Consider the following 26,376-nt stretch of genomic DNA (forward strand, 5'->3'; position numbering starts at 1 on the left):
GTTTTTAAAATGCCAGCTTTTGTGAAGTTTTTCATATCTAAGAGAGACATGTTTAGTTTAATTGAAATCAATTAGAGAACGAGTTATTGCCGTAGTTAGCCCATTTTAGTCACGGGGTTTTGGACTACATTTCCCATCACACACTCGGTGTTTCGCGTACGCAGGTTCACCAGCTCCTTATCGACCCCAACAGCAGCTGGGGCAGCAAACCACTTTGTTGAACTGGTTAGAAAGACACGGTCGTGGAAAAATCATTGGAAAAGTGTAAACAGACTAGAAAACAGCGGAATTAAACTGTTCTGAAGCATTGTTACTTTGTCATCTGAATAACGGAAACCGTCGTCGCTTTTCGCCGGTACCGAGGATAACACAAAACTTCCCAAAGAGGAATTCTCTCATTCAGGATGTCGGAGTGAAACAAAGAGGTCTGAGGGTATTCCTGTCGGAAAGGGTGAGCGGCACATGCGATCATGGAAATGTCGTGAATTTAAAAGTTTATTAAATGTGTGTCAAGGATTTAATGCGGTCAATAGTCACGTGTGATCTTTGTCAAGTCTGAGTTATAGGCCTATAAATAAAATAGTATTAAAAACGAAAGACCGGTCTACTTTTCTGTTAAAAAAAACACTGTTGGAGAAACCGTCTCGTGGTTTTGACACCGCTGAATGACAGTCTTGACACATTTTCCCACTATCAACGTATTGTTTTCATTTCTCCTAAGCAGATTTGTGACAACGTAGCTGTTTGTTGTTAGGCCTAAAACAAAAAGTTACTTTGTTAACCTAGCGCTATAATTCCCATCCATTTCTTTTTTTCCGCTGCAGGAGGGCATTTAAATCACACCCACATGCATGGGGGAATGCAGTGCAGTACCACAGTCCAGTATTGTACTAAAGGAGCTTAACGTTACTCCCTAGTCCAAGGACTTGACATACTCTGTTTAGAGGGCGAATTGGCTCTGACAGACAAAACAGCTAACACTGCATCTAAACGTAAATCAATTGCGGTACGGTTCTAGAAACATAAATCCCTATACTTTGATATCACATCAAAAATAATTTAACAAACGCTAAATACACACTTGGTGTACACGGTTTTTAACACAGTTGCAGCCAACAGTATTTTTCAGTGACAAGTTTGTGGCGTCTGTCTTCCGTTTACAAACAGGTTCGGAGACGCAGATAGTTATTTAGCACAGGTAGTCCACTCTGTCTTCCGTAAACAAGCGCTGTAACATGGAAATATGGCCGTGTGGGAACCCTAACCCTATAAAGGTGTGTATCAATTTAACAGTTAAAAAGATGTATATATTTTTCGCAGATATGAAAAATAAGATCCTTATGCTTCCAGAACCGTACAGCAAGCGATGCGTGTTAATGTTCAGACGGAGCGTCACGGCTTTTAACAAACCCCCCTTCCTGCATAATGTAGTGGAACTGAGAGTCATGATCAAGGGCTATGCAGTGCCAGTGACATGTCCAAGCTTACAAAAGAGCAGCCGACTTTTTTTGAATAGTTTTCCAGAATTTTGTTTGTAAACATTTCGAAAGACTATTTGGTGTGTTTTATTTGATCAAATGCTGATCTTTAACTGCAATCAATTTCAATTGATTGCTCAATGAATATCAAAGGCATGTCACCACGCTTAACCCACTCACCTCTAGAATTTGATTTGTTATTACTTCATAGTGCAAGTTAATCAAAAAGATTTAAAAAAAAAAAAAAAAATAATCTAGAAATCAACACTTATTTGTTGCTTTGCTGGAACTTCCTCTCTTATAAAATCGATTTTTGTAAGAGTTGTGATCAGACACCAACAACCATAACATGCGGCATACAGCCAGGATGTCTCTTGACTTGGCCCATTTTTCTGTGTGTCTGCAGGGTTGAACTTCATCCTTGTGGCCTTCTCTGAATGGGAAAGATGGAAAGGGAGTTACAATGGTGGAAAGGACAGCTAGCAGGGGATATCCATCAGTCCCTCCGCATCAAGGTAAGACCAGCCAGTCATAGAATCTGAATTAACAGAATATAGAATTTAGAATGAATAGAATTCTGAATTCCGATTCTATGAATCCAGTTCTCTGGGTCTCCTTGGTTCATTCCCTGAGTTCCACTTTCCTCTTGTCATCGCCACATAAGAATCTCAACTGCATGTTGAAATAGGTATTATGGGGATGTTCTCAGTGCCAGGGAGAACGTTTTGAGTTTGGTGGCCTGCAGTTCACCTGTGCTTAAATTCAGCTTAACCTAAACAAGACGGCAACTAATCTAGGTAGCCTAGCGGTTAAGAGCATTGGGCCAGTAACGGAAAGGTAGCTGGTTCGAATCCCAGAGCCGACCTTGTAAACCAAATCTGCCGGTGTGCTCTTAAGCAAGGCACTTAACCATAATAGCTCCTGTATGTCGTTCTGGATAAGAGGTAAAATGTATGTTTTCTTGTTCACCTAGTGTTGTGCATTTATAAAAATAAAGATCCAAGCCAGAAGTGACTTGATAGCCACTCCTCAACTTATATATTTAGCTATATTACACTATACAGTGTAGTTAATGTTGGCAGATATAATTACATGACTGTCATCTATTTGTAAGGGATCTAATTTAGATAACATAGAAGGGCTGAGGCTCATTAATTGGCTGATATAGTAATTAGGCAAACCTCCAGCATGATTATATTTTTTACTGTGTGTCCCTTTAATGGCAGCATCTGTCACTGGACTGCAGTCTTCTTGTAGGGAGTAAGATTATCACAGCTAATTTGATTCTATATAGGAGGGACAATATGGAGTAGGGTTTTGTGTGTGTGTGTCTACGCGCACGTCATGTGTAGGGGGAGTATTTGGATAGTAGATGGCACTGTTGGAGGCAGCTGCCCCCGCTCTGTTACAATCGGGCAGTCTCATTACAAGTCATTCACTTAGCCTACCACAGTCATTTTATTTACTCACGTCTGTAACCAGGGGGTAGGACGTCTGTAACCAGGGGGTAGGACGTCTGTAACCAGGGGGTAGGACGTCTGTAACCAGGGGGTAGGACGTCTGTAACCAGGGGGTAGGACGTCTGTAACCAGGGGGTAGGACGTCTGTAACCAGGGGGTAGGACGTCTGTAACCAGGGGGTAGGACGTCTGTAACCAGGGGGTGTGTAGATTAGGGCCTCCCTTCTGATTTATTCTGACTCCCCCAACCCTTTAACCAATCAGCAGACCAAGGACAAAAAGTCTGTGTAAAAAGCAATTATGCTGATGTAACTTCTCCAGTGTCTTTGAAAGACAAAACAACGCCCCAGACATAGACCCTATTTCTAAATACTTGTAGTCCATCAGCAGGCTAGTCTGCTCCTCTGCATCCAGAGTCCCCTGCCTTCCACTGCGGTTCCCCACAATGCCCCCACACCCCTGAACCCCCAGACAGACAGATGGACCAGAGGCAAGGCACGCAGTGAGGGGGGCGGAGGAGAGAGGAGAACTCAAGGCGGGGGTGGTGTTTTACGGGGGTTTCTGTGTGTAACACTTTTAAAATGTATTGTCCTTCAGATTCCTTTAGCTGACTGTCACCTTAGTGATTGCCATAGTTCTATGTAGGCAATACAGAAACAACTCAACAGATAATTGATGAAACTCACAGATGAAATATGTGTGAGGAACACGTGTGCCATAGATTGTGGTCCTCAGTACGTTGGTCATGCTGACAGGCGCTACGGCGTCAGTGTCCAGTAAAGATTAGGTTTACGGGTGGGGTATGTTTGTTGTTTGGACAACCCTTAGGGAAGGGAAGTAGGCTCTCTGTCTCTGAAGTAGACAACAATAGTAACCTGTATTTTTAGTATGGGTGGATGTTTTTCATGTGCCTTTAGCAGCAAACCACAAACTGGTACAGCACTATGTAAAAAGATTAATCCATCCCTTATTTAATCTGATATTAAATAAATCTACATTATAAAGCCCTTGTTTTTTTTTTTGTTGATCAAATATCCGTCTGTGTGTGGTATGAAGAAACAAAGCATTTATTGAAAAACCAAAACAACTCTGTTGTAAGCCTCTATTAGGATAGAGACAGACTCATAAAGCATTAAAGGCAGTACATTGTGGGAGAATAAGTTTGTTTTTATCTCTCCCCTTGTCAAATGCATCTTTAAGCTGAAGGCTCATGTGACACTCCTCTATTCCCCTATGCTACAGTATATGGTTGACTAGGAGGACACTGGGTGCGTCCTTGGGGTGTGTTTTAAAAAAACAAAAAAACAAAGGCACCCTGTTCACAAAATGGTGTACTACTTTTGACCAGAGCCCTATTCCCTATATAGTGCACTACTTTTGACCAGAACCCTATTCCCTATATAGTGCACTACTTTTGACCAGAGCCCTGTAGTTCAATAGTAATGTCTTCTCTTCTAATTTTGTCCTTTGAAACACCAGCTGCTAATTGAACATGAATGGGAGATGTGCTAGGGGTTTAACATAACCCCTACTGCTGAACCACCATGCCTCCTTAACACCCCCTCCCCTTACCCACCATGGGGAACCCTGTCTCCAGAGGGACGTTCCGCTTTCACGTCTGTACAACATTATCGGAATCCATGCACCATGACAGTTTTGATCACGTGGACTGGAATATGTTCCAGGTTGCCTCTGGGAATAACATCAATAAACATGCCAACTCAAGTCACCGGATTAATAAAACAAATGTGTAGATTATGTGATACCAATGGTGACTTTCAAAATGTACCCAAATCGAAAACTATGGATTGATGGCAGCCTTGTCGGGAAACTGAAGAAGAGAGATGCTGCTGATGAACACGGCAAGGTGATCGGGGGACAATTGTATGGTTAAACAGTACAAATACGACCTGGACAGATCGATCAAGATGACGAGACACAAGTATAGAGACAAAATGGAGGAGCAATTCAGCGGGTTGGATACGAGGCGCATGTGGCAGGGGCTTCTAACGATCACGGATTACAAAAGAAAGCCAGTCACGTTGCGGACACCAACACCACCCTACCGGACAAGCTAAACATCTTTTTCTCATGCTTCGAACAAAACAACTCGGAGCTGCCGAGGACAAACCCTGAAGACATCGTGGTCTACATGCATTATGGTCTCCACAGAGGACGGATGTAAGTCATTCAAACATGTTAACCATCGCAAGGCTGCTGGCCCAGGGGGCATCCCAAGCCTGTGACCTCAGTGCAGAGGTTGTGTCTTCTGACATCATCAATCTCTCAAGTAGCTCAGGCCTCTATCTCCACCTGCTTCAAGATGTCCGCTATCGTCCCTGTGGCCAAGAAAGGGAAAGTAACTGAACTGAATGACTACCAATCTGTAACGCTCACTTCCGGCATCATGAAGTGCTTCGAGAGGCTTGTGAAAGACCACCTCCCTCCCCGATACACTACCCTCTCCACTTCGCCTACCGCCCCGACAGATTCACGGACGACGCAATTGCCGTGGCACCGCACACTGCCCTCACCCTCCTGGACATGAAGAATGCATATCTGAGGATGCTGTGTATGTACTACAGCTCTGCCTTAAAGACCATCATGCCCTCTAAGCCCGCCACAAATCTCACGGCCCTGGGACTGAGCTCCTCCCAATGTAACGAGGTCCTGGACTTTCTGACGGGCCTACCCCAGGTGGTGAAGATAGGTAACATTACATCTTCCACACTGATTCTCAACACGCTGGACCCACAATGGTGCGTCCTCAGTCCCCCCCGTACTCCCTGTATACCCACGACTGCGTGACCTCACACAGTTCCAACTCCATCATCAAGTTCGCTGACGACACAACAGCAGTAGGCCTGATTACCAACAACGATGAGACGGCCTACAGGGAGGAGGTAGGCACTCTGACAGTGTGGTGCCAGGTAAACAACCTCTTCCTCATCATCATCAAAACAGAGGAGCTGGTTGTGGACTTTAGGAGGGACCAGGTTGGGCACGCCCCCATCCTCATCAACGGGGCTGCCAAGGAAACAGTCAAAAACTACAGAGCAGCATTGAGAGCATACTGTCTGGCTGCATCACGTTCTACAGGGGCACCATCGAGAGCATACTGTCTGGCTGCATCACATGTTCTACAGGAGCACCATCGAGCATACTGTCTGGCTGCATCAAAGCCTGGTACGGCAACTCCGCCGCTGACCGCAAGGCACTACAAAGGGTGGTACGCTCAGCTGAACGCACCGTTGGGTGCACACTGCCTTCCCTCCAGGACACCGACGACACCAGGTGTCGCAGGAAGGCCATGAAGATCATCAGGGACCACAGCCCCCTGAGCCACAGCCTGTTCTCCACGCTTCCATCACTCAGACACGGGCAGTACAGGAGCGTCATGGCAAAACCTGACTGGTCAACAGCTTCTACCCCCAGACCATCAGGCTGCTGAGTAGCCACCCCCCTTCCCGCTCCGCTCCCCCAACAGGCTTCTACCCTGCTCCCACCGCAATGGACATTTACCATGCTGAATAGCCACCACTACTTCTACAGCCACCACTACTTCCTGTCCCCCTCCCCATGGGAAACCCTGTCCCCTATATTAATGTTAGAACCTATATTAATGTGTTAGAACCTATATTAGAACCCGTATTAATGTGTTAGAACATGTTAGAACCTACATTAATCTGTTAGAACCTACATTAATCTGTTAGAACCCATATTCATGTGTTAGAACCCATATTCATGTGTTAGAACCCATATTCATGTGTTAGAACCCATATTCGTGTGTTAGAACCTATATTAATTCTCTCTCTCTCTCCACCTTGTTTCTCTTCCGTCTACCTTCTCCTCCTCTCCTTCCTTTTCTCTCCATCTTCCTCATCCTCTCCCTCTAGGAGTTGAAGCTGCCTGTGTACCGGGCCCACTCCCCTCAGATAGGGATGCGTCGGTACTTTGCGGACCTGCTGGCCATACTGTCGAACCGCTACCAGCTGTGTCCTACAGCCAGACACCTGTCTGTCTACCTACTGGACCTGTTCATGGACCACTACGATGTAGCTGTCAAACAGCTCTACGTCATCGCTCTGTCCTGCCTGCTCCTTGCCAGTAAGTATCATGAGTCTTTACAGAATAATGCTCTGTCAGTTTTCTTCAGCTGACAGTGGAATTCAAGTGAAATCAAATTTTATTGGTCACATACATGTTTAGCAGATGTTATTGCAGGTGTCGCAAAATGGTTGTGTGCCTAGCTCCAACAGTGCAGTAGTGTCTAACAATACACACATCTAAAAGTAAAAGAATGGAATTAATTAATATGTAAATATTAGGACGAACAATGTCGGAGTGGCATTGGCTAAAATACAGTAGAATAGAATACAGTATATACATATGAAATGAGTAAAGCAGTTTTAAACTAATTTGTGACTAGTGTTCCATTATTAAAGTGGCCAGTAATTCCATGTCTGTATATAGGGCAGCGGCCTCTAAGGTGCAGGGTTGAGTAACCGGGTGGTGGCTATTTAACAGTCTGATGGCCTTGAGATAGAAGCTGTTTATCAGTCTCTCGGTCCCTGCTTTGATGCACCTGTACTGACCTTGCCTTCTGGATGATAGAGGGGTGAACAGGCAGTGGCTCTGGTGGTTGATGTCCTTGATGATCTTCTTGGCCTTCCTGTGACATCGGGTGGTGTAGGTGTCCTAGAGGGAAGGTAGTTTGCCCCCGGTGATGCTTTTTTGCAGACTGCACCACCCTTTGGAGATCCCTGTGGTTGTGGGCGGTGCAGTTGCCCTACCAGGCTGTGATACAGCCCGACAGGATGCTCTCAATTGTGCATCTGTAAAAGTTTGTGAGAGTTTTAGGTGACAAGCCAAATTTCTTCAGCCTCCTGAGGTTGAAGAGGCGTTATTGCGCGTTCTTCACCACACTGTCTGTGTGGACCTTTTCAGGTTCAGTGATGTGTACGCTGAGGAACTTGAAGCTTTTCACCTTCTCCAAATTTCCTTTGTTAAAATCCCCAGTTACAATAAATGCTGCCTCCAGGATATGTGGTTTCCAAATTGTATAAAATCCAGTGTAGTTCCTTGAGGGCCATCGTGGTATCGGCTTGAGGGGGAATATACACGTCTGTGACTATAACCAAAGAGAATTCTCTTGGGAGGTAATACAGTCGACATTTGATTGTGAGGTATTCTAGGTAGGTTGAACAAAAGGACTTGAGTTTCTGTACCTTGTCACAATCACACCATAAGTAGTTAATCATGAAACATACACCACCACCTTTCTTCTTCCCAGAGAGTTCTTTATTCCTGTCTGCATGATGTACTGAGCCCAACTGGCTGTATGGACGGGGACAGTATATCTGGAGAGAGCCATGAGTCCGTGAAACAAAGTATGTTGTCCCTGATGTCTCTCTGGAAGGAGATCCTCGCGCTGAGCTTTGTCTACTTTATTGTCCAGAGACTGAACATTAGCGGGTAATATACTCGGAAGTGGGGGATGGTGTGCACACTTCCTGAGTTGGACTAGAAGTCCACTCCTAATACCTCTTCTCTGCCGGTGGCATCTTGGAGCAGCCTCTGGGATAAGTTCAATGCCCTGGGTGGGTACGAACAAAGGATCCAATTCAGAAAAGTCGTAATGCTGGTGAGTGACCGCTGCTCTGATATCCAAAAGTTATTTCCTGCTCTATGTAATAACACAAAAAAAAAACATTTCTGGGCTAAGAAATAACAGACAAAAAAACGAAATACTGCGAAGTTTCTTCGGCTCTAGAAGCGGAGCTGCCATGTCTGTCAGCGCCATCTTGTTCTCACAGCACGTTTCATAAACTGTTGAATGCTTATAAGAAGTTCCCATCCAGTACCTTCAGTGATAATTTACTCCAGTTTCCAGACTATGGATGGCTGGAAAACCCTATATAATTTGTGGTGCTGTGGCTTTTGACATTGTTTAGCTAGAAACCCAGTCTGTCTGTGACTTGGTGAGGATTAGCCTACACCTGTGTCGGTACGTCTTTATGCACATAGCTTTGATCCTGCCTTTGATAACGCGTCTGGGGGGGTTTGTCTTTAGTCGTTCCTGATGGCACCCGTCTAAATGAATGTCCTACACAGCTAAGGTATGAAACCCGCTAGAACAGGAATAAAGACATAAAGGAAACTTGGACCCGGGTTTTGTCAGATTGTGGTCTTGGAGTCAGATGATATACCATGATCTAGGCTTCTACTGCTGTTACTATGTGTAGGAGTAGTTGCTGTAAGTGGGTCTGTGTGTGGTGATTAACGGCTAGTCTGTGAGTCTGAACATTAACACAGCTCACAGAGCCTCATGGGTAATTACACTAATGATGCCATCAAACTGGGAGTCTGGGACGGGGCCTGCTCACTGGGGACACGTGCGTGTGAGGCTTCGGGGAGCTCGTAGAGTTTACTGGAAGACTAAATGAAAAGATGAAAATATATCGACCAAAAATCCTGTTAGAGGATTCTCTTACTAGACGAATGAATGGAATCTTTTGATTGCTTCTTTCAGTGAGAGAACAGAGTCAGACTCTAGGGATCAGCTCTGTGTGATTGATGAAGGCTTGAAAGGGCTGTTTGATTCAAGGTTGTCCTGGTTGGGTTTGCTGTTTAATCTCCTGAGGTGCTGGAATCTGGCCTAATTAATGAATTCAACTTCTCTGACTGGTTGGTTGTTCAGTACTCCGGTCCTGCTGGGTTTCAGGTCTGATGCCAGCTTTGCTCTGCGCTCGTTCTGTGTGTCCCAAATGGCACCCTATTCCCTATGTAATGCACTACTTTTGACCCGCGCCCTATGGGCCCTGGTCCAAAATAGTGCACTATATAGGGAATAGGGTTGTTGTTTGGTACATAGTCTTGAAAGGAACACATTGTCTTTGTTAAAATTCCACAGGCTTCTGCGCTAGGTTAATTAATCACTATCTCTGTTGTACCTCTCAACAGTCAGCACTTAATCCTGTTAGCCTATTGGTGATATCTCTCCATCGCTCTATCGCTCTCTGGTCTCTCCTCCACCTCTCTCTCTCCTTGTTTGAACGATGTGTGTGTTAGTGTGTTTTCATAGACATTCACAGAAAGCAATGTAAAGAAAATTGTGGTTCCATGGTATTTGTGTGTGTGGTTTGTATTTGTCCTTGTTCCATTTGCGAGAGGAAGGAAATGGAGAGTCCCAACTTCTTCTTCCCAGTCACAACCACAGGGACAGGAGACCTATTGTATAAAGTCCTTCTGCGCATTTAACATCCTTTCATCAAAGCCTTTTTCCTAAAGGAATTCTTACCCTTCGAATTGTCGGATCATTTCAATGGTGCTTGTAGATGCCAAAAGTCTAGACACCCCATTGGCCCCAGTCAAAAGTAGTGAGCTACTTAGTGTTCACATCATCCAACAAACTATCAGTGGTAGGCCTGATCACCAGCTTATAGGTGGTGTGGTGCCAGGATAACAACCTCTCCCTCAATGTGAGCAAGACAAATGAGCTGATCGTGGACTACAGGAAAAGGAGGGCCGAACACGCCCCATTAACATCGCTGGGGCTGTAGTGGAGCAGGTTGAGAGCTTCAAGTTCCTTGGTGTCCACATCACCAACAAACTATCATGGTCCAAACACATCAAGACACACCTCAGGAGACTGAAAAGATTTGGCATGGGTCCCCAGATCCTCAACGTTCCACAGCTGCACCATCGAGAGTATCCTGACCAGTTGCATCACCGCCTGGTATAGCAATTGCTTGGCTGTAAGGCGCTACAGAGGGTAATGCATACATCAGTGGGGCAAATTTTCCGGCCATCCAGGACCTAGCTACCAGGCGGTGTCAGGAAGGCCCCAAAAAGTTGTCAAAGACTCAAGTCATAGACTGTTCTCTTTGCTACGGTATCGGCGCACAAAGTCTAGGTCCAAAAGACTCCTTAACAGCTTCTACCCCCAAGCCTGCTGAACAATTAATCAATTTGCCACCTGGGCTATTTGCATTGACACCCCCCCCCCCCCCCCCCCCCATGTACAGTGGCCCAGGGACTTCCAACATGACTCTTCCTGGCATCCCTCTCTTCTGTCCCTGAAGTCAGACCACTCTGCTCTGCATAGCAGCTATTTGTCCTCACTAATGAAATTATAGACTTGTGACTTGCTCTCACACACACAATTCAAGGGCTTTATTGACATGGGAAACATTGCCAAAGCAAGTGAAATAGTTAAAGATTACACTCACAAAAGTTCTATAGTACAAAAGGGAAAATAAATATGTCTAAATATGGGTTGTATTTACGATGGTGTTTGTTCTTCACTGGTTGACCTTTTCTTGTGGCAACAGGTCACAAATTTTGCTGCTGTGATGGCACACTGGTATTTCACCCAATAAATATGGGAGTTTATCAAAATTGGATTTGTTTTCAAATTCTTCGTGGGTCTGTGTAATATGAGGGAAATGTGTGTCTTTTAATATGGTCATACATTTGGCAGGAGGTTAGGAAGTGCAGCTCAGTTTCCACTTCATTTTGTAGGCAGTGTGGCACACAGCCTGTCTTCTCTTGTGAGGCCGCTGTGGGCAGACCTGGCTTTCTCAATAACAAGGCTACGCTCACTGAGTCTGTATGTAGTTGAAGCGTTCCTTAATTTTGGGTCAGTCATAGTGGTCAGGTATTCTGACACTGTACTCTGTTTAGGGCCAAATAGTATTCTAGTTTGCGCTCTTTTTTGGGGGGGGTTAATTCTTTCCAATGTGTCAAGTAATTATTTTTGTTTTCTCATGATTTGGTTGGGTCTAATTTATGTTCCTGTAATATCTCTGTCCCTGTCTGTCCCTCTCAATGAGGTCAGCTGGCAGTTGACAGTTAGTTCTAAGCTGTGTATTATTCAGGATGTCTCCCATGCTGCTGTCCTGCTACATGGAGCCTAGTAGCTGTAACCACGTAGTATGCTGCTGGTGCAACGGTTTGTGTTACAGAGAAGGGGCTTTAAAAAGAGCAGCTACACCCCATCCAAGCCACACACACTGCAGCAGGCTTGCCTGGGGGCCCGAGGGTTGGGAGGGACTGGGTGTGTGTGTGGAGGGAGAGGGCCACCTGCCATATGCTCCCTGAGTCAGGCCCAAACAAAAGCCCGTCAACAGGAGCAGCCGGCCAGCTAGCCCTGGCCCAGGGTGGGGGAGGGGTGCAGAGACATGGGGGTGGAGGTTGTCGTGTGTTTTGTCTGCAATTGTGTATTTATGTGACTGGCTGCAAGCAAGGTTGACATGTAGAGGCTTCAGGCTTCTACTAAGCATCTTATCTGACTAGAACTCCATTCACATGGCTTTATCTCCACCATAGCCCCACTGCTAGGAGTGTTTCCTCTGAGTCTCACTCACCTCGTCAGGGCCCAGGCAGAGACTGGGCTGGGGCCCCTAAAGCACCTCTACCCCCCTTCCGCCTCCACCCCTGGGGGTGGGGGTGCAGAAACGAGCTGAGCGGTGCTTCAAAGAGATGCCGACCGCTGATGTTTAACAGGGAGGAATTGGAAGGGGGGCATGCAGAACGGGACATGTTTGAACTGAACCTCTCGATATGTAGATTAACAGGGGACTCCCGCAGTTTCTCCTCCCCTCTCTTTCTGTCTCTCTGATGCTTGATTGTAATTATGAGAGAATTCATCTGTGGTCTGATAATTAAAGGAATTATGAGTTGACGGTAAAATGGCTGTGATCTACGACAGTGATTTCTTCAATGCTGCTTTTTTCCCCTTCCCAAAAAATGTAGGCTAGTTTTATTATTTAATGTCATTAGATTTAGATTTAATGCCACTGATGTATTATTTAAGAACTTTGTGTTCTGATTCTATAGAGGTCTTTTGTTTCTTACACAAATACCAGGCTAGGACTGAAATGTCATGCCATTTGTTATTGATTAGTGTTTCACTTTGGGGGGGGGGGGTCACCATTTCCCCCACAACCCCTCCCTTCTTCCCCCACAACCCCTCCCTTCTTCCCCTCTTCCTCGCCCCAAAAGTGTTCCAGACCCCTAGGCCTAGGACAGGAGATGAGACGGCAGAGGGCCGAGGATTCTTCCTGGTCACACAAGCGTTAGGCACTTGAGGTCAGAGGTCAGTATGCGTCTACATTGTGTTAACCGGCAGAGCCTATAGGACGAACACACTCATTGGGAGGGTTTGTGGTGGAGCTGTGACCAATTTCATCTGAATGAAAGACGAGCCGGCAAATTAGAGGGAGGGGGAGGGAGAGATGGACTTCAGAAACATTTTGTGTTACAGCCTGAATTGAAAAATGGATTCAATCGCAATTTCGTGTCACTGGACTTACACACAATACCCCATAAGTGGAGTTATGTTTATCAACATTTTTACAAACTAACAAATGAAAAGCTGAAATGTCTTGAGTCAGTAAGTATTCAACCCCTTTGTTATGACAAGCCTAAATAAGTTCAGGAGTCAACATGTGGTTAACAAGTTGCATGGATTCACTCTATGCGCAATGATAGTGTTTAACAAAGAAAATGTTGTACCTCACACACACACACAATTATCTGTAAGGTCCTTCAGTCGAGCAGGGAATTAAAAACATATTCAACCACAAAGACCAGGGAGGTTTTCCAATGCCTCGCAAAGAAGGGAACCTATTGGTAGATGGGTAAAAAATAAAAAGAAGACATTGAATATCCCTTTGAGCATGGTGAAGTTATTAATTGCCCTTTGGATGGTGTATCAATACACCCAGTCACTACAAAGATACAGGCGTCCTTCCTAACTCAGTTGTTGGAGAGGAAGGAAACCTCTCAGGGATTTCACCATGAGGCCAATGGTGACTTTACAACAGATACAGAGTTTAATGGCTGTGATAGGAGAACACTGAGTATGGATCAACAATGTTGTAGTTACTCCACAATACTAACCTAAATGACAGAGTGAAAAGAAGGAAACCTGTACAGAATAAAACGTATTCCAGAACATGCATCCTGTTTGCAACAAGGTACTGAAGTAATACTGCAAAAATAATTGGCAAAGCAATTATATTTTTGTCCTGAATACAAAGTGTTATGGGTATGCTTGTAAGACTGGGGAGTTTTTTTATTTTAAGGATAAATAAAGAAACAGAATGCAGTTAAGTACAGGCCAAATCCTAGAGGAAAACCTGGTTGTCTGCTTTCCACCAGACACTGGGAGACAAATTCACCTTTCAGCAGGACAATAACCTAAAACACAAGGCCAAATATACACGAGTTGTTTACCGAGTTAGATTTTCAAGTAAATTTAAGTGAAAACTATGGCAAGACCTGCAAATGATTAATACACTTCAGTGAGCTCTTTTAGGATAATCTGTAAAAGTCTATACAAATTTGAGTCTTATTACCAATTGATTCTGAAAGGCAAAGTGCATTGTAAGTATAGGAATGTTTGTCCACAATAAGCTTAAGGTTGTTATATCCGTGAATATTGTGTTTTGGTTCTGTTATGGTCCTAAATGACCTTGAAGGATTCTAAAAACAATAACTGCATATGTTGTACAATCCAAGTGTGAAACTCTTAGACTTACCCAGAAAGACTCACGGCTGTAATCGTGGCCAAAGGTGTTTCTACCAAGTATTACTCGGGTGTGAATACTTATGTAAAATATAAATCTGAACTTATTTTCACCTTATCATTATGTGGTAGATGGTTGATGAAAAATTATATTGAATATATTCTGAATTCAGCCTGTAACAAAACGTGGAATAAGTCAAGGGGTATGAATACTTTCTGAAGGCACAGTACCGATTAGGCTTGAGAAATGGGGTTGGTGGATGTTGAGTAGGTATTTGTAGTTTGATTTATTGATCCAGGCTGTATCACAGCTGTATCACATCCGGCCGTGATTGGGAGTCCCATAGGGCGGCGCACAATTGGCACAGCGCTGTCCGGGTTTGGCCGGTGTAGGCCGTTATTATAAATAAGAATTTGTTCTTAACTGACTTGTCTAGTTAAATTTAAAAAATACTGTCTGTGACTGTAGGAGTGTGTTTTTTAGATTGAATCATCTACATCTAGTTTATAGGCAAGCAGTGCTAAAATAGTTTTTCCCCTTCACATGAACTCCTTAAGAAGAGGTGATCTGTTTTAATGAAGAGGGCAGTGCTAAAATAGTTTTTCCCCTTCACATGAACTCCTTCAGAAGAGGTGATCTGTTTTAATGAAGAGGGCAGTGACAGAATCGAGCAGTGTGGTCATTCATAGAAATCAATAAAGTCTGTCTCGGTGGGTGAGGTGGAGAGAAACACCCTAACAGTAATCTCTTTTCCTCTGTGACTTTAGTGAAGGACATTTTCAGGTTTCTACTCTCCTTTAGCAGTAGTCTAATACCCCCCAGCAGGTTCTCAGGTTTCTACTCTCCTTTAGCAGTAGTCTAATACCCCCCCAGCAGGTTCTCAGGTTTCTACTCTCCTTTAGCAGTAGTCTAATAGCCCCCAGCAGGTTCTCAGGTTTATAAACTCCTTTAGCAGTAGTCTAATACACCCCAGCAGGTTCTCAGGTTTCTACTCTCCTTTAGCAGTAGTCTAATACCCCCCCAGCAGGTTCTCAGGTTTCTACTCTCCTTTAGCAGTAGTCTAATACCCCCCAGCAGGTTCTCAGGTTTCTACTCTCCTTTAGCAGTAGTCTAATACCCCCCCCAGCAGGTTCTCAGGTTTCTACTCTCCTTTAGCAGTAGTCTAATAACCCCCCAGCAGGTTCTCAGGTTTCTACTCTCCTTTAGCAGTAGTCTAATACCCCCCAGCAGGTTCTCGGGTTTCTACTCTCCTTTAGCAGTAGTCTAATACCCCCCAGCAGGTTCTCGGGTTTCTACTCTCCTTTAGCAGTAGTCTAATACCCCCCCAGCAGGTTCTCAGGTTTCTACTCTCCTTTAGCAGTAGTCTAATACCCCCCCAGCAGGTTCTCAGGTTTCTACTCTCCTTTAGCAGTAGTCTAATACCCCCCCCCAGCAGGTTCTCAGGTTTCTACTCTCCTTTAGCAGTAGTCTAATACCCCCCCCCAGCAGGTTCTCAGGTTTCTACTCTCCTTTAGCAGTAGTCTAATACCCCCCCCCCAGCAGGTTCTCAGGTTTCTACTCTCCTTTAGCAGTAGTCTAATACCCCCCCAGCAGGTTCTCAGGTTTCTACTCTCCTTTAGCAGTAGTCTAATACCCCCCCAGCAGGTTCTCAGGTTTCTACTCTCCTTTAGCAGTAGTCTAATACCCCCCCAGCAGGTTCTCAGGTTTCTACTCTCCTTTAGCAGTAGTCTAATACCCCCCCAGCAGGTTCTCAGGTTTCTACTCTCCTTTAGCAGTAGTCTAATACCCCCCAGCAGCACACCTGGGAAGAGATAGGACATTCCTACATCCTGCTGTTCTTACCTTTTAACCTCTCTCTGGGCGCTCTACAGCCTCTCAGCACACGTCCACAGGGCCGACCCGCAGCCCCAGTGCTCCTGATGGAGGGTTAGTTTCTGAAGAGGACAGGCATGCACTTGGCTCAGCAGAGGAAGCACTGACTAGACTATCTCTCACTCTTCAGATAGGATCGTTTAGCAACCTACTTTCCAGCCAGGTAGACTGAACTAACTTACAGCTGAGGAATGCACCCTTTCTCTCACACAGCTCGTAGATGAGTCACTGTGTTCATCTTGTTGACATGGAACAGGACAGGTTGTACTTGTAATTAACATGAAAAGCAGCTTGCAGTACTAAATCACCTTTTGTCCCTATGACTTCTACCTCTGTTCAGAAATGTAATTTCAGTTGAAATAGTTTGTTGTATCCCTTGTTAAACACACGCCCAACCAACAGTCAATGCAAGTAGTAAACCAAAGTGCCATCGCAATGAGAAGACTGACAACACAATGTCCCTACCAGTCCCCTAACCCTACCAGGATGTAAGAGGTGGTTGTGTAGAGATGATGGGGGGGTGTGTATTCATGGCCATTTTATGGCTGTCCCTGTGGACACAGGAGTCCAGCAGACAGACTAGACTACTAGCCTACAGGATATGAGGGCGAATGGGCAAGTGTAGCCTGAGACTGGGTCTAGGCTGGAGTGGGCTGGGCCTGCCCTATACTAAAGCAGCTGGAGTAGTGGATGGGAGTGAACAGAACAGCAGTTATTGTTTCCTGTTCTGGTTATGAGACGCCATTACAGCCTATGTGTTAACTGCCTCCTGAGGCCTGCTAGAACCTGCTGGGGTGATTGGCTGCTGGCTGGGCTCTCTACGGCTCTCTCCTACAGGGTTAATGGCAGGCTGCGGCATCAGCAGTAAAAATCACACTTGAAAGAGCCCATATTTATTTATATATACACACACATTGGTTCAGCTGGTCTTATGATGACTAGGAAGGGAATTATAGAGGGGGGTTGATGGGGAAAGAGGGTGAGGAGGGTGAGAATTAGAGGGGGTGGAGAGGAGGAGGAAGGTGACTGATGTTTTACGTGCTCCTAACCAACTATGCTGAACTGCACTGTTGATTTAAGGGCGTGTAAGTAAGCATGTCACGGTAATGTCCACTTGTTGTATTCAGTGTATGTGACAAATAAAGTTTGATTTGAAAGGGTGGGGGAATAAATGGAGAGTGATGAAATTGCAACATAGTGTGGGGAAGAGTGCGAGGCAAGGAAAAACCAAGGAGTAGTACGGTGGAGGGGGGGAGACGTAGCCAGGCAGGCCTGTTCAGACGGTGTGAGGACTAACCACATCAAACCTCCCTTCCCTCCTACTCTCCTGTCTTTGTTGCTATGACGTTAGTGCTGTGATCCGTGGTATGTTGACAAGGCTTGTCCATAGACTGTTAATCCAAGCTGTTGGGTTTTAGGACTTCAATAATACGGTAGTTGTGACAGGCACGTTCCTTCCCAACACTGTGTGTCAGTGTGTGAGAGAAGATTTGAATGTAACCTAGTCCATTCTTTGTTTTGAACAATGTTCCGTTGTGTGTCTGTACCCAGTACTCTACACATGGGTATTGTACACATTTCCTGAACATACATGTATCTTGTGTAGAGGGTCGGCCTAGTTGTTGACCTCCCTTCTATCAGTTCTCTGTGCCATGAGGGTGCCATGAGGGTGCCATGAGGGTGCCATGAGGGTGCCATGAGGGTGCCATGAGGATGAGGGTGCCACGTGTGCCCATGTCAGCGCCCCCTCCCAGTTTTCCTGCTGAAACAGGTTTATAGGAGAACCGAGAGGCTTGTTAGGTGTTTAGGGGCTCCTCCCTCCTTCTCGCTCTCTTTCCTCACTCCTGCTCGCTCTCTTTCCTCACTCCTGCTCGCTCTCTTTCCTCACTCCTGCTCGCTCTCTTTCCTCACTCCTGCTCGCTCTCTTTCCTCACTCCTGCTCGCTCTCTTTCCTCACTCCTGCTCGCTCTCTTCCTCACTCCTGCTCGCTCTCTTTCCTCACTCCTGCTCGCTCTCTTTCCTCACTCCTGCTCGCCTCTTTCCTCACTCCTGCTCGCCCTCTTTCCTCACTCCTGCTCGCTCTCTTTCCTCACTCCTGCTCGCTCTCTTTCCTCACTCCTGCTCGCTCTCTTTCCTCACTCCTGCTCGCTCTCTTTCCTCACTCCTTCTCGCCCTCTTTCCTTGACTATTGTAGCTGGAAACGTCAGATTTTTAATGGAATATCTACATAGGCGTACAGAGGCCCATTATCAGCAACCATCACTCCCGTGTTCCAATGGCACGTTGTGTTAGCTAATCCAAGTTTATCATTTTAAAAGGCTAATTGATCATTAGAAAACCCTTTTGCAATTATGTTAGCACTGCTGATAACTGTTGTCCTGATTAAAGAAGCAATAAAACTGGCCTTCTTTAGGCTAGTTGAGTATCTGGAGCATCAGCATTTGTGGGTTCGATTACAGGCTCAAAATGGCGAGAAACAAATAACTTTCTTCTGAAACTTGTCAGTCTATTCTTGTTCTGAGAAATGGAGGCTATTCCATGCGAGAAATTTCCAGGAAACTGAAGATCTCGTACAATGCTGTGTGCTACTCCCTTCACAGAACAGCGCAAACTGGCTCTAACCAGAATAGAAGGAGTGGGAGGCAACCGGTGCACAACTGAGCAAGAGGACAAGTACATTAGTGTCTAGTTTGAGAAACCAAGTCCTCAACTGGCAGCTTCATTAAATAGTACCCACAAAACATCAGTCTGAATGTCAACAGTGAAGAGGCGACTTCGTGATGCTGGCCTTCTAGGCAGAGTTGCAAAGAAAAAGCCATATCTCAGACTGGCCAATGAAAAGATTAAGATGGGCAAAAGAACACAGACACTGGACAGAGGAACTCTGCCTAGAAGGCCAGCATCCCGGAGTCGCCTCTTCCCTGTTGACATTCAGACTGGTGTTTTGCGGGTACTGTAACGTACTCAGACCCCTTGAAAAAGTCAAGGGGTCAGAGTACTTTCCGAAGGCACTGTATCTACGTCAGTTACCTCGTACCCCTGCACATGGACTCTGTACTGGTTATTGTTACTCATTGTGTATTTATTATACATGTTTTGCTTTTCCATTATTTTTGTATTTTCTATCTGCATTGGTGGGAAGGGTTGGTAAGTACGCATTTCACTGTTTAGTCTACACTGAAGCATGTGACAAATACAAAGTAGTGTTTTATTAGGAAAGGTTTTTGTATAGTCTACCTTCTAACCTCTCTCTGCCCTGTAGGTAAGTTTGAGGAGAGGGAGGACCGCGTACCTAAGTTGGAGCAGCTCAACTCCCTGGGCTTCATGTGTTCTCTGAACCTTGTTCTCAACAAGAGGGACCTCATCAAGATGGAGCTGCTGCTGTTGGAGACGTTCAGCTGGAACCTGTGTATGCCCACCCCGGCCCACTTCATAGACTACTACCTCCAGGCCTCGGTGCAGGAGGGAGACCTGTACAACGGCTGGCCTCTCTCCTCCCTCTCCAAGACAAAAACCTTTATGGACAAGTACACACACTACTTCCTGGAGGTATCACTGCAAGGTGAGGGGTGACGAGGTGGATGGAGGGATTGAAGGAGAGGTGATGGGTGGGGTGAAGGAATGAGAGTGCAGGGGGGAAAGGTTAAAGCGGGAGGGATGGAGGGGAGGAAAAACAGAGGGACTGTTATGAAATATATGTAGCCTCATGTGCTTGTCACAAACTAACAGTCTGATTGGCTGTGTTCCTCTAGACCCCACTACTAACAGTCTGATTGGCTGTGTTCCTCTAGACCCCACTACTAACAGTCTGATTGGCTGTGTTCCTCTAGACCCCACTACTAACAGTCTGATTGGCTGTGTTCCTCTAGACCCCACTACTAACAGTCTGATTGGCTGTGTTCCTCTAGACCCCACTACTAACAGTCTGATTGGCTGTGTTCCTCTAGACCATGCGTTCCTGAGTTTCCGGCCGTCTCAGGTGGCAGCAGCATGCGTTGCGGCGTCTCGTATCTGTCTGCAGATTTCTCCTAGCTGGACCACGTCTCTACACCTACTGACTGGATACACCTGGGACCACCTTACACACTGCATCAAACTCATGCTGCTGTAAGTCTCTCTCTCTCTCACACACACACACACCTGGGGCCACCTCACATTAAGTCTCTCTCATACAGGACAGAAACACCTGAGACCAATTGCATGCTTGTATGCAAAGACCTGATCATATCCATTTGACCGAGCCAATCTCCATGCTAATTCTCTCGTTGCTCATGTAGGTTAACTGTAAACACATGACAATCCACTGTCCTCAGATAATAACACACGTCTTGTTCTACCTCCCTGTCTGTCTCTCCTCCACAGTGCCCATGACAACGATGTGAAGGAGGCCAACAAACCCAAATCCACCCCTCCGTTGTCTTGCTCCTCCTCTCTCCAGTCCCACCCTCCTCCCTCCCACCTCTCCCCAGTCCAGAGACCAGCTACCTCCTCCAACCCCCAGCAGCTCCTCTTCCAGCCTGGCCCAGTGGGCTTCCCTCACCTCTCCCAGCACTCCCCCTCCCTGTCCCAGCTCCACGCGCTAGCTGACTCCCAGGCTTTAGGGCCTGCTGTGGTCAACATGTCCCAGGACACCCTCCAGAGCCACAGGATGGGGCTGCTCACCGGGGCCGACACCATGACCTCTACAGCAGGGGCCTTCCCCTCCTATCCTAGCCTGACTTCGGGGCTGCAGCCTGGGGCTCGGGTGGCACCGCTGGCCTTGCAGGGTCCCATCTCCATGCAGGTAGCCTTGGCTGCGGAGCCGCGACACTGCCTCAGCATGGCCTACAGCGGAGGGTACCTGGGGGGCGTGGGCCCCCACCACACCTTCACGTCAGCGGGCTGCTTCGATAGGTGACGCCAGGAGACCGAGGAGAGGATGAACAGCAAACCGCCCCGAGCCAGGGACAGGGAGCGCTGCAATCCTCTTCCCTCACTTCTTCCTCCTCCTCTCCGCTCCCTGGCAGACCTCCTCTCCATCGCCGTCAGCACCCCGTCCCCCTCCTCTGCCGCCCCCCGCCCCGCGCCCCCCACCCTCAGACAGAGACGGAGAGAAAGACGGCTAAAACACAAGCAAAGGTCAAAGGGCACCGATGACCCCGTAGAGGTCATCACACTGACATGACACCTGATGTCACTGCGATGTCACTGACTGATGTTGAACACTGTGTTCCGATCACGTCACAGGAACATGATTCCAAGGCAGAAGCATTAACACACTGTATGTCCCTGGTTAAGATGCTGTCATCACTGTGAACCAGAGGCTATGCAACATGATTCCTCCTCAGTGCCTCCTGTGTTTTGACCAGAGTGATGTCTGTCTGTGAATTCAGCTGAAGATGAAGTGCTGCTGGATCTCTCTCTGTAATCCAAAAATATGAAATCAACTGTAGACGAGAAATAGGCCAGTAAAGTGACATATTGAGCTGCTGACTTGGGAACAGTGGTATGAAGTGTTATAAGTAGACATACCAGTGAGTTGAAGAGGCTGTGTCACTTGCTATGTCAGCCTTATATCACTCTTATGCCAGTGAATAAAGGGATTATTTCACTCATCACTAAGTGCTCCAGGGGCATTCTGAGAATTCCTACCCACAATCCTCTCTGGCTGGGGAGGGGAGGCCACAGAGTTCATTGTTCTGTCACAGCAGAGGAAATCCATAGTTTTAACATAGCTGTCATGTTTTGGCTTTCTCTTCTTTCATCCTTGTCACCTCTCCTTACAGCCTTGATTTTCCCTTCCTCCCTCCTTGTCACCTCTCCTTACAGCCTTTATTCTCCCTTCCTTCCTCCTTGTCACTTCTTCCTTTTTGCAAAGTCTTCTCGTGTGATGGAGTTAGCCTCATACCTGGATCTTTGTTTCCAGGAAAGGGATGGGGGGGGGGGGGGGGGGGGATGTTCCAACCACCAAGTCTCGTAGTTAGGGTTAAAAAGTGAATCTTTGTTTTACACATCCCTCCACTCAGACTTCAAGTGGAAGTGAACTGACATGGAATGCTCCTGGTAAAGGAGACTTGGAAACATAGAAATAGAATGATTGGCATTCTAATTCTATGCTTAGAACTTTGTTGAAGTGTAGAAAATAAAATGCTGCTGCCTTCTATATGAAGTGATGGTTCTGTGTGAGCTGAAGACTTGTTTCCATGAACCACAGCGTATATCAGGGACTTGATTTAACGGATTACTTGAATACGATGCCATTGAAACGTGCCGTAGCTTTTTATTTATATTGACACATTTATTCGTTGTTGCTTTATTTTGTATTCTTTGGTTAAGTAAGTTTAGTTTTAGTTTTACCAGCGTGTAAACAGTCTATTAACATTGTTCATTTGTAATGTTTTTTTCTGTGCCCTTAACTGTATATTCAGGCTCAGGTTAGGCTGAGAATATCCAATCAGCCGTCTCCTTATTGCTGAGGTTACCCAATCAGCTGTCTTCTTACTGTGTCCTATTGAGTGTGCTTTAAGTAGATACTAGCATGGCACCCAGGAGGGTTTCTCACTCATCTACCTCTCTGAGGAAGAGGATCTGAATTTTTAAATAACGTGCTAAGATATATAAACAAACACTAAGTTTGCGTCCTGGTAGAATCAGTGACCTTGCAGACGATGAAACACACAGCCCATCTGCAGCTTGTCATTACTAATTGCTTCCCACATTTCCAGCACTGCATTTCTCAAACTTCTACTTCCTGTTGGAACGTAAACACATCCAGATTCCCCTTCTGGGTCTCGCTGGTTACCGTGGCGATGTCCAAAAAAAATCTAAATCGGGGGCTCACTCAGAAGGAGAGTTAGTTGGAACATTACAGAATGTTTAGATACCCATAGCTGATCTAAACAGCACATTTCTATCTGTTGTGTAGAGCAGGGACTAATGGAAGCTCTATAAATCACATTTCTATCTGCAACAGTGTAAACGTCTGGTCCTTTTCTCTGTCCGTATGCTTTTGAATGTGTATATTTTACTTTGGTTGTACCTTGTCCCCAGCAGTTTTCAGACTTGAACTATGCTGATACTACTAAGACTGTGTTCTGGTTCTCAGAACATGTTCTATATAGGTTTTTGTGTTCTGATTCTCAATGTTCTAGGCTTAGATATCAGACATTTATTTAATTGAATGCTGTATGAATCTTGCTTAAGCAAGTTATCTGTCAAGCATCTGAAATGTGTCTAAACCTTTTTATAGCATGAACATACCTTACTGTAGTCTAGATAGTAATTTACTAGAAATGGAATGAAGGGCTTAGTACAGAACTGTATGTTGTTACTAGCAACCAAATGTATCTTTCTACCTGATCTCTTCTGAACTATGTCAATCTACCCAGACCCACTCACTGTACGGCCGTCACTACTTTTTATAGACAAAAGGATTCTGCCTTTTTTTTCCCGGTTATTTTACATTTATTTTACATTCCTATTATTTTAAGTGTATTTTATTTACTCCTGTTCTTCCTGTGTTTAATAAAGATGGATGCAGTCGGTGTGGAGTACTGGGTCATATTCATTAGGCAGGCACCAAACGGAAGAAAACGGACAAACGGGGAGGGACTATATGAACTTGTCCAATAAGAAAGCTTTTGTTCTGTTGCAAAACGTTTTGCTACGGTGTGACCTAATGAATACGACCCTGTTTTAGAAAAAGAACTCGGTCTTCCCTCACTAAAAAGCTACTTCTCATAGGTCTCAAGGTGCAATATGTTTTTTTGTTGGTAGAACTATAGCATTAGAATGATTCCTTCTATTTCTACGGCTAGAACTCTTCTCTCACAGCCGTCACTGTCTTGTGTATAGCCCTCGCCACTGGTTCATCTTTTATAACTTAATTCTTTGACATTATTGTGTGATTTGACTCAACGTTGATCCTTGCTGCCAGAAACCGAGAGCTCTGAACACTATGTTGCATATTGCAGCCTTGATTGGTGTACTGTACGTGTTGCTATAGCGATACTCTGCATTTTTCTATGTCCACAGAAACAGAAACACACACAACCACACTACTTGTCCAATGAAATGACACCAGAAATGTCCCACGTCTATTTTTGTAAAGCTCTTTTTGTAGTCTTTGTTGATGTGACACAGAGAAGTTTCTTTTATCAGATGAGCCATTGAAATAAACAACAAAAATGAACTGAATATCTTCACTCCGTCAGTGTGTTCTTTTGATGATATTTAGGCTATTTGATTATCGTTTACAAGTTATTGTATGGTATTGAAATATGGACATAGCCTTACTGAAACAATGCTGCTTCACAATGGCACCCTATTGCCTATATGACTCTGGTCAAAAGGAGTGTGCTATATAGGGTATTTGTATTTATTATGGATCCCCATTAGCTGCTGCCAAAGCCGCAGCTACTCTTCCTGGGGTCCAGCAGAATTAAGGCAGTTTTATACAATTTTAAAACATTACAATACATTCACACATTTCACAACAAACTGTGTGCCCTCAGACCCCTACTCCACCACCGCCAATCTACAGTACTAAATCCATGTGTATGTATAGTGCGTATGTTATTGTGTGTGTGCATTTCTGCCAATGTTTGTTGCTTCACAGTCCCTGCTGTTCCATAAGGTGTTTTTTTTTTTTTTCTGTTTTTTTAAAATATAATTTTACTGCTTGGGTCAGTTACTTGATGTGGAATAGAGTTCCATGTAGTCATGGCTCTATGTAATACTGTGCACCTCCCATAGTCTGTTCTGGACTTTGGGACTGTGAAGAGACCCCTTGTGGGGTATGCATATGGGGTGTCTGAGCTGTGTGCCAGTAGTTTAGACAGACAGCTCGGTGCATTCAACGTCAATACCTCTCAATACAATTAGTGATGAAGTCAATCTCTCCTCCACTTTCAACCAGGAGAGATTGACATGCATATTATTAATATTAGCTCTCTGTGTACATCCAGCCCTGCTGCCCTGTTCTGAGCCAATTGTAATTATCATTTGGGACGCACAATATCTTACACCGATCCAATCATGTCAGGCCATTGACATGTTTCATGGAAGAGGGAAAACATTCAACAACAGTACATTTTCACATTATTCAAACAGGACCTTGGCCTAGCTCACTGAAAACCGAGGGGGAGGAATATAAAAAGTGTCCCAAGGACATTTCTCTACAAATCAACTCTTCTTCTCTTCAGCCCTCACACTCCACCCACCCGTCTCATTCAGAGTGGTCTGTGTTCTACGACATTCTGTCATAGAGGCCCATTCATCACTCACTATCAATGACGCGTGTGTAGTGAATATGAACACACATTTAGCACACACTGTTGTCACACAGTGACACACATTACCATCCGATTAAATCCTTCCAAAATAATTGTGCAATGTAGAAGTGCAGATATACTATAGCTTCCCATGGGATCACTAGATTATCATTGGAGGATAATGTAGTGGGATGAAGGAACAGGAGTCACCAGCCACACAGCCCATCTGTAGAGACTAGTGAAGTCACCAGCCACACAGCCCATCTGTAGAGACTAGTGAAGTCACCAGCCACACAGCCCATCTGTAGAGACTAGTGAAGTCACCAGCCACACAGCCCATCTGTAGAGACTAGTGAAGTCACCAGCCACACAGCCCATCTGTAGAGACTAGTGAAGTCACCAGCCACACAGCCCATCTGTAGAGACTAGTGAAGTCACCAGCCACACAGCCCATCTGTAGAGACTAGTGAAGTCACCAGCCACACAGCCCATCTGTAGAGACTAGTGAAGTCACCAGCCACACAGCCCATCTGTAGAGACTAGTGAAGTCACCAGCCACACAGCCCATCTGTAGAGACTAGTGAAGTCACCAGCCACACAGCCCATCTGTAGAGACTAGTGAAGTCACCAGCCACACAGCCCATCTGTAGAGACTAGTGAAGTCACCAGCCACACAGCCCATCTGTAGAGACTAGTGAAGTCACCAGCCACACAGCCCATCTGTAGAGACTAGTGAAGTCACCAGCCACACAGCCCATCTGTAGAGACTAGTGAAGTCACCA

The 26,376-nt window shown here is 45.5% G+C and overlaps 1 protein-coding gene across 1 annotated transcript; it reads left to right on the forward strand.

The window, feature by feature from the left end:
• Positions 1–96: 96 nt before the first annotated feature.
• LOC106612241 (cyclin-J) lies at positions 97–24,518 on the forward strand. The gene is made up of 6 exons (XM_014213228.3): positions 97–451; positions 1,885–1,993; positions 6,834–7,044; positions 19,606–19,905; positions 20,291–20,450; positions 20,706–24,518. Exons 2-6 carry the CDS (start codon positions 1,916–1,918, stop codon positions 21,238–21,240), a joined length of 1,284 nt encoding a protein of 427 aa, XP_014068703.1. The 5' UTR covers positions 97–451; positions 1,885–1,915; the 3' UTR covers positions 21,241–24,518.
• The last annotated feature ends 1,858 nt before the right edge of the window (positions 24,519–26,376 follow it).

This window comes from Salmo salar, chromosome 09, assembly GCF_965601325.2.
Source record: "Salmo salar chromosome 09, fSalSal1, whole genome shotgun sequence".
Classification (NCBI taxonomy): Eukaryota; Metazoa; Chordata; class Actinopteri; order Salmoniformes; family Salmonidae; genus Salmo; species Salmo salar.